This window comes from Oncorhynchus clarkii, chromosome 12, assembly GCF_045791955.1.
Source record: "Oncorhynchus clarkii lewisi isolate Uvic-CL-2024 chromosome 12, UVic_Ocla_1.0, whole genome shotgun sequence".
Taxonomy (NCBI): domain Eukaryota; kingdom Metazoa; phylum Chordata; class Actinopteri; order Salmoniformes; family Salmonidae; genus Oncorhynchus; species Oncorhynchus clarkii.
The window spans coordinates 85,015,625-85,025,469 of NC_092158.1; the positions used below are offsets into that span (position 1 = coordinate 85,015,625).

A 9,845-nucleotide genomic window follows, 5' to 3' on the forward strand; every position below is an offset into this window, starting at 1 on the left:
ATTAGATGGTAGATAATGGACATAATTTTGCCAAGGAGAATCCTTGTTCATCATGAATGAACACAGCTTAATGAGATTCAACACCTCACTATGCCTGTACTGCTCTTTCCATGACATAGACTAAGCAGGTGAATCCAGGAAAAAATATTATCCCTTATTGATATCACCTGTTAAATCCACTTCAATCAGTATAGATGAAGGGGAGGAGCCACCTTAGAGAAGGATTTTTAAGCCTTAAGAAAATTGAGACATGGGTTTTGTATGTGTGCCATTCAGCGTGTGAATGTGCAAGACAAATATTTGTTCCTTTGAACGGGGTATGGTAGTAGGTGCCAGGAGCACCGGTTTGTGTCAAGAACTGCAACACTGTAGGGATTTTCCACACTCAACAGTTTTCCATGTTTATCTAGAATGTTCCACCACCCAAAGGACATCCAGACAACTTGACACAACTGTGGGAAGCGTTGGAGTCAACATGGGCCAGCATCTCTGTGGAAAGCTTTAGACACCTTGTAGAGTCCATGCCCCAATGGATTGAGGCTGTTCTGAGGTCAATTGGAGGGGTGCAACTCAAAATTAGGGTGGTGTTCTTAATGTTTTGTACACTCAGTGTATATTATGTAATTAAGCTATACGGCACAAGAAGCCGTGTTATGTCCTGAACACAGTCGGAGATAAATGCCGTTGTTTGGTCTGACGCAATAGCCTGTGCTTTGGTGAAGCCTGCCAAATCTTACCACGCCTGGATAGGTATTTTACCTATCAGCTAACCACATTGTATGTTATAGCAATCTGCATAGAATTAGGAATTAGTCATTTAATAGGATCTCTATGACACAGTCAATGACGTGGCTCAAAACCATTGGTTGATGCATGCAACGTCTGAGCAGGGGAACACAACCATTCACTCTGCAGGGGGGGTCATCCGATGGCTGATAGGTAGACAGCTTAAATTAACCCTTGTTATACCAAACTAAATGTTATGCTGGAATCAAGGGGAAATAATGTGCGAGTTGAGATAAATACAAAATTGATTTGGACAGCAACATGAATATGATATTCTTATGGAGGTGCAGTGATAAAAATTTACTGCATTTTTACAATTATATGTTGGTCATTTTTTAGGGTTAATCAAGATGCTATATCAGGGAAATGGCTTTATCAGAGTGCAGGTGCATCCTGGGTTAGAAGTCATGCTTGAGTAGGTTTGAACTACTACGCCCAACACTCATTTTGATAGATACACCTGATAAAACACATTATTAAACTCTCTTCCCTACAAATAATTAGAATCAATACATACTAAAGTACTTAGGGGGAGGTGCCCGGGACATATAGGAGAAACCATATAGAGCAATTTATTACTTTAGATAAGGGCTCATTGTTCAATGCAATTCTTGAAAAGTGTGTTAAATTTATTACAAACACAAACCATGAATATGGTCTGTCAATAAAAGTATGTGTGAGTAGCAGTGAATGACTGAAAATATTAAATAATATAATTAATCAATAAATGATATAGGGTTTATTTGAAATATGTTCAGAGTTTTTTTTGTTTCATACTCATGAGCGTTAATTTGTCTTTAAGAGTCGATTGGTCCGGAGTTAACATAACTAAAATAATTGTCAAAATCTAACTCTTTCAGTTTAAGATAGAGATAAATATTTTTTTATGGGCTACCTTTTGGTTTGGCATCTGCAGTGGAAAGTGACAGAGCCACAGTGCTGTTTGTCAGACCAGGAGACATCCCTAAAATCTGCCTTCTCATGAAAATCTGTCTTCTCATGAAAATCTGTGGTGTCTAAGTGTACTGGCCAACGAGATGAGACTCTCACAAACACAATGGTGTTCTCCGTTTTGTCCTCCAACCCCACAAGAGTCATGAACGTAAACCGGCAATGGTTTAAAAAAGGATGAAAATCCCGAGCTTTCTCCTATCTCCTAGATATAGGGCAAACACTTCAAAACCATTATTTTAGATATATTTGTCTGTTTTGCCATTTTTACATGTGTTATTCAATGCATTTCTATAATAGTGAAGGCCAAATTATGTTTTTTTATCATATCAAATTCATATGAATGTGAATAAGAATAGAAATAAAAGTAACAAGTAATTAAAGAGCAGCAGTAAAAATAACACTAGCGAGACTATATACAGATGGTAGCGGCGCAGTGTCAATGTGCGTGGGCACCGGTTAGTCGAGGTAATTGAGGTAATATGCACAACAAATACTGTAATTTGTTGATATATTTTTGTTGATACCTAAAGGGGTCCTAAAAATTCAAAATCAGATAGATAAATGTTATGTTATGACCCCACACCCCTAAATGGTTTATCCACGGTAAAATAGGTCTTTAGTTTTGAATGATTTGAGCTAGAGACAAGCGGTTTTCTGCACAACCGCTGACACAAAGCCATGCTCCATTTGTTTGTATGGCATAGGCTGTGCTGTAGCCATATAGAAATAAATGAATCTGGCTAAACCTAATCGTACTTTCCTGTAAATGTTTACATTTTTTAAAATATATTTATGTATTCTTAATTCCATTCCTTTACTTTAGATGTGTTTGTGTTGTTGTGAAATTGTTAGATATTACTTGTTATATATTACTGCACTGTTAGAGCTAGATACACAAGCATTTCGCTACACCCTCAATAACATCTGCTATGCACATGTATGTGACAAATAAAATGTGATTATATGATTGGTTTTATAGTTTTCACAGACAAAGTATAATGATGCAAATGACTTTGCCCTTGTTGATTGCTCAACAGCCTGAGGGCACTGGACTTGAAACAATGTTACACATGTAACCATGTGCCATTTAATTTAATGTATCATCTGACTGCCACGAGTGGTCCCAAGTCAAAATTACATGTGCATAAATATTTTGAGTGTTCCATTTTTAAAAATCAAGATCAGGAAAAGTTTCAAAGCATACCTGAGAGTTCCTAGACCAGCGGCACATCGATTGGGAACCACTGATCTAAGTTACCAAATAATCAACACCTTAGAAAATAAAGCTACGTTTGAAGGAATTGAATGACTTTTTTAACATAGAAGATAATTCCAACCTATTGGAAGAAGTGGAAAAATATATTGTGTGCGTAGTAGCCCAATAATTGATATACAAAGCGGCACGCCCAAGTTGTGTGTGTGTGTGTGTGTGTGTGTGTGTGTGTGTGTGTGTGTGTGTGTGTGTGTGTGTGTGTGTGTGTGTGTGTGTGTGTGTGTGTGTGTTGCTATCGTACATGCAGTGTTTCTCTTCTTTCAAGGAAGTGTATTTGTAGCCCTGGCAGTTGCTGGACATTTTCATTGCCACCGGTGTGGTATCAAGGGGATAGAGAGAGAGGAAGCTGCTTTTGCATGACACTATTGTTAGACAAGTTAGAGAACCAAGAAACCCCCTCAGATCAACTGATAACAGAATGTTTAAGTCTTAGTTGAGTATTACAGATATAGCCCAACGTTGTTTAAATCTGTCCTGGGAGGGAATACAGCTGTAAATTGTCTCCATAGAAAACTCTGCCAAGCAGAAACACTCCCAGCAGAAATCAGTAATGTTTTTGGATATCTTCCAGGATTAGTATCCAGTGAATGTCTCAGTAAAAAGACAATGACTAGCTAAATCTTAGACTTTATTAAAGTGAAAAAGATCACAGAGACATCAGAGGATACACTTAGATTTAAAGATAGTGTACAATAGAAGTCAAAGAAGGAAAAATAACACATCACCACAATGCTTGCATAATATTGAGATCAACAAAACGAATCAATCATAATCAATAATGTATTGGATATATACATAATATTATTACTGAAGAACACTGTGCCATAACCATCTTTCTAATTTAGACACATCTATCTCTGCAGTCTATCGTGTGTTCTTCACTGCTTCATCTGCAAAGAGGCAGAGACAGATACAGGTTATTACAATAAACAGACAGCAAAGTGGAACAACGTGGGTTACCTTTGGCCCACAAAGAGTTTCTCCTCAGTAAGGAGCAACTCTCGCTCTCAATCAAATCAAATCAGATGTTATTGGTCACATACACATATTTAGCAGATGTTATTGCTAGTGTAGGGAAATGCTCACATTCAATTAAACACTTCATAAATAATAATTTTATTTAAAATTGTGACGTTTCAGCTGCCAATGACCTTCATCAGAAGTCTACAATCACGTAAAATAAGTGGTGTCAGTACCTTGACCAGGCTGAGTACTGTGCTGTAGGTGAGGGAGAGAAGGAAGAGGATGATGAAGGAGGAGGTGGTGGACCACAAGCTGCCGAACTCATCCTCAACGTTGTCCGTGCAGCTCAGAGCAAAGCCCGCCTCAGGCTCAGTTAGTAGGATGTTCTCTGAGAACAGGGAGAGAGACAGGTGGTGAGAAACGGACAGGGAGAGAGACAGGTGGTGAGAAACAGACGTATACTTGTGTCTGCGTGTGTGTGTTTGCGTGTGTATCTGTGTGTGTCTGTGTGTTCATGTGTGTTTGTATGTGTTCATGCGTGTTCATGTGTGTCTGTGTATTGTAAACCTGTATTGTATTAGTCTTTATCGTATTCTAACAAATACAGCTAATTGAGTTCAAATGATATGTACACACACAGACACACACATCAACCCACAGAGAACACATAAAACTGATCTGTGCAGACTCATATCTTGGCCTAATATTATCATGCACACCCACTCACATTATGTCAAACTACACCAATACACTAAATAGTACATCCATGACCACCTTACTGGAAGCATAATACTACTATGTAGGCTATTTAGTACTGTTGTCTTTTCATGACAATTGTCTTCATTATGTTTGATGTACAGTAGACCAGTATATTTTCTAATACTTTAAGTAATTGATATACGAACACCAAACCATGTGATCTCATATGCTGTATTGTTTATTAGCCAGCCTCCACATTAAGAAGACACATTGAACAATGACAAAGAACAACAACGGCAACATAAGACTGTGCAATAGCACTGACATTTTACAAAACAGTAGACTGGACAATATCACATTAGACAATATGTTTACTGTCAACAAAACAATGACAACACTAACATGTTAACTTTAACTCAACAAGGACAACAATGAATGACATCTTTGAGGACAGCAGAGCACAAACCTAGTAATTGGCTATTCTCACCTACAGATGAGTCAATAAGAAAACACAACGACACAACACACACAGGTTAAAATTACTTGTCTTCACATGATTTACCCATGGACTTCGACACACTCATCTCCTTAGGTGAGGTGCTGTTGTCCGAGCCAGCATGCTTGATGGCGCATGTGAAAAGCACATTTGTGTCCCACTTATCCTTGGTGGTGGTGAAGACGCTGGTGATGAAGTAGTTGCCTTTCTGGGTTTTCTGAGGAGGGCTGGTGACCCCCTCCTGGTACTCGCCACTGTCCTCCTTCCACATGATGTAGACGTCACAGAGAGACGGGCTGACCACCAGGCACACCAGAGTCACATCCCCATCCTTCTTGGTGTCTTCCTCCGGGAGAAGGTGAACGGACACTGAAGGGGCTCGACCTACTAGAGGATTGATTTTAAGGAGAAATGTTAAACTCATGTATGTGTAGGTACGTATGAAAACCAGTATGTGAATATCAGTTTAAAATCAACCTAGTGGTCCTTAACCCTGGTTCTGTGCAGGTTTCTGTTCCAGTCCAGCACTAACATACCTGATTCAACTAAGCAAAGGTGATGATTAGTTAGTGATTAGTTGATTTGCTGACTCAGGTGTGTTAGCGCTGGGCTGGAGCAAAAGTCTGCACATCCTGTGTCTCCCTCTCCAGAACCTGGAGTATGTGACCACTTATCACAACCACATTGAGATGTTTCAGTGACCTACTTCCTTTGGTGAAGCTGAGGTCCTGAATGACCGGTGTGTCTTCGCCACTCTTCATGGCAGAACACTGGACTTTGTTGACATTGGTCCACTCCGTCTGGTCTATGGTCAGAGTACTGACCCTGCTGTTCAGGTTGCCCTTTGATTCAATATCTTTCAGATCGATGCCATCCACCTCATCCAGTCCATTGACCTGCCAGGTGATAGTGGTACCAGACACCGTGTCCTGGTCTGTAGCAGTGATGACACATTCCAGCACTGCTTGGTTGTCCAAGAACACCTCTCTCACACGCGGTGGGTTCAGAGTCACCGTCAGTGGTTCTGAAAAGGGAGAGAAGCAATGGGAAAGAAAGCATGCCATGTTACTAATGAGGAACTACACTAAATAATAGAGATCCTGTATGTGAGCATGTCATCAATTGTAGTACAGTCTACTCCTATATACAGACCTGTTTTGGAGGTCGTCTTGCTGATGGTTTGATCCTGGTGCTCCACCATACAGCTGTACTTGACCTTGTTGTTCCAGTCAGTGTTGGTGACCTTCAGCAGACTGCTGGCTGAGTAGAGGCCTGACGGCTGTTTGCCTACAGTAGGGGTCTGACCCTCCACCTCCATGTCATTCTTCTTCCAGGTGACCTTGACTGTCTCGGAGGTGAAATCTTCAATCATACACATCAGGTACTGGGTGGTGCCAATGGGCGCAGACAGCAAAGACACTGTTGGAGACTTTGGGACTGAGTAGCGGGAGGTTAAAAAAATGTCTGTATGTTAGTTTAACCGCTTATTGAAATAATGCTGATATTTTCAAAGACATCCATGGTAAAAACCTTATATTCAGTTTTTCTAAACAGAAATAGTTTACACCACAAACATTAAAATGCAATCTATAGAAAAAAACAATATAATGACCAGATCTTACCTGGTTGTTTATTGATGACTGTTGTCTTTTTACCTCCAGGATGTTCCACAGAACACCTGAAAGACTGAGATTTTCCCCAGACATTCTTAGACACGCGGAGCTGACTGACTCCGATGTAGGCTCCCCCACTCTGAACCAACGGGTACTGGACAAAGTCCGTCAGCGCACTCCCACTGGCGTCTGTCCATTTGAAGGGGATTGAGGAAGGCGAAAAGCCGGTAGCGACACAACCAATGCTGTAGATGTCGTTAGTAGGGGTTCCACAGTTCATAAGAGGGAATAGGGAAGAGGGGGCTGTGGTTGCTGCAAGAAAGAAAGAAAGGTGACATTTTATTTGAATGTACAGAAATGACCAGGTAACTACTAGGAATTACCATGGTAAAATGGTCATTACACAGTTATAACCTGAGAACTACTTGTCCATTTAATCTGACACTATATGGCACCATTTAATTACATGTAGTTGGCTGTCTTGTATTCTTTGAGGTATAACTACCACTATGTTTCTAGTATATTAGTCATATGTACAGGATACACATGGTTTACACCATCTAACGTAATGCTTACTTACAGGTTCCTTCTCAACAATGCAACAACAATAATAAATAATACAATATAAGAATATGAACATAAAGTAACTGGCTCAGTAGAATAGAATAAACATTTTTAGCAAATGTATAATAGATGAAGGCACAATTAAGTACATATTAACACATTAAATTGCAGACAGATTTACCAGTGAAAACAGAACTGTAAAATAAAACATACTGTTCCACTGATAAACATTTTAATTTAATTATTTATATGGATTAAGGTGATGACAATTAATACTCAAATCAATATAGACTAAGATTAACTCTTATTATTATACCCTATAATCGGTTTATGTGTTAGACTCCATTTTCATTTTCACATGGTCATTTTTGACCTAAAGCAAAGCCTAAATAATCAAATAATTAATCATCTATCACAAAAAGTGAAAGACGTATGTGGACAGATGAACAAACATATACTGTTTTTTTCTAGGTGTGCTACACTAACAACATTATCCAAGTAATAATGACTGCTTTTCTCCATAAAAAAAAGATTTATCTACAAACTACAACAATTCGATTGCATGAAAAAATATATATACAGAATACATAAACAACATTGTTCCTTTCCCCCAATAGTCAAAGTATCCATACACAGTGTGACAAGGGCATATGCCAAGCAATTAAAAAACCACCCTCTTTACAACAATCAGTTTCAACTGATCTTGATAACTTCATCACTAAACCAAAGTAATTTGGTTTGTAAAAAACAGACATCTAAATAGATACTACATTCTAGCATAGTCACACTTGGTCAACAATATATTTCCACAATATGGATCCTTTTCTCTTAGACTTTAATTTTTATCTGAGGAACAAATGGTTTTCTTTAGGAAACAAACATCTGCATTGTTATACAACAGCAGAACCTAGAAATTGAGGAACTATTTGACTTTCAAGGAAATAAGCAAATTGAGGCTACGAACAGGTCTTTTCAATTACATTTTGCATCTGAAAAAATGCAAAAGACAAAATATGTTCTATCTACACAAAAAATAGAAAAATGCAACATTTAATGGATAAAATAAAGGTAAGTTTGCTTACCTGTTGCGACGGTGACTTGTGTCCCTTTACCCCAGTAGTCAAAAGCGTCACAGTGCTCTGTCTCCATTCACTGCCTGTACAAAAACCCTGCACCTAAATAGGCAGCTTTAAAGTCATAATACTGAATCCAACAGGCATGGAAATATAATGCAATATCATAGTATGATCATACACTTGATTTCTGTTGTGAATTCAGTTTTGAATACCTTTTAAAAACTAATGCTCAGGTCCATGTCATGACATCACTCCATCAAAACATAATTTTTAAAATGTAAAGCAATTTATAATGAGGTTACATCAATACGAGACGATCATTTGAAGAATATTGTATGGTTTCTCCCCATTGTCCCAATCCTCATGCAGATATAATGCAGGTTTTGTCTCTGAGGTTTTTGTACAGCCTCATTTCACTGTGACCCTCCAGTCCATATCACAGTGATATACCCCAGCACAAAAACACCTCCTTCACATCTCCATAGGGATTCCATATGACACTGTCTGCTCTCAGTGAGGTATAAGAAACATAAAACCATGCATTAAACAATATAATACAACAATACTGAAGACTCTTATAGTATCATATTCATCTATGATTTGGTGGATTAATCTTCATTGTTTGGTATTACTGTTTCTGACTAAAGGTGTATCCATTGTCAGTTCGTAACAGTTGTTTGCAAATTTATGGATTTAAGTTGCAGTGCAAAACCCAGTATCATGTCTATGGCCAAAATCAGGTTGATGGAGAGGTTTCATTTGGGTTACATTTATACCATGGTCCTGGGGTGTGATGATTTGACCTGTTCAGTTTTGATGTGTCCATACAGGAGCAAAGGGTTTTGTACGATGTAATATCACTGTGGCCCCTGTAAAGTCACAGTGATACACACCATAACAAAAAACTCCCACCAGCACCACACACATGCTCTATGAGGACAGCAACACATTCAGATGGTTGTGGATAGGTGATCATACACATATCTATTATTTATTAGACTATTTTTTACCTTCAGTTAGCTGTTTTACAAAGTATTATATGTTATAACAAAATGTATTTATTATTTAGAATTAGAACATGTTACCTAAATCCTGCAGGTACAATTCTTTATAACTGCTACTATAACTAAACATGTTTACAGCAGTTATAAAGAATTGTACCTGCAGGATTTAGGTAACATAACTAGTCTAAGAAATAATAGATATGTGTATGATCCCTATCCACAACCATCTGAATGACCTTTAATAGTTGTTATTTAGTCAGCATCATCATTAATGGTTTAACCTTTAATAGTTGTTATTTAGTCAGCATCATTATTAATGGTTTAACCTTTCTGTTTAATGTTAGGTGCTCCAGAACCTTTTTTTGCCTTTGGACGTTCATAGTCTTATTCACTAAAATAACAAAGAAAAAACGTAGT

At 38.2% G+C, this 9,845-nt stretch overlaps 1 gene segment (V, D, J or C); it reads right to left on the minus strand.

The window, feature by feature from the left end:
- Positions 1–3,424: 3,424 nt before the first annotated feature.
- Positions 3,425–8,842, minus strand: LOC139421555 (immunoglobulin heavy constant mu-like). The segment is given in 7 exon segments: positions 3,425–3,903; positions 4,210–4,364; positions 5,238–5,555; positions 5,878–6,195; positions 6,324–6,608; positions 6,794–7,096; positions 8,431–8,842. Coding segments are annotated over 7 exon segments (1,458 nt in total).
- Positions 8,843–9,845: the final 1,003 nt, after the last annotated feature.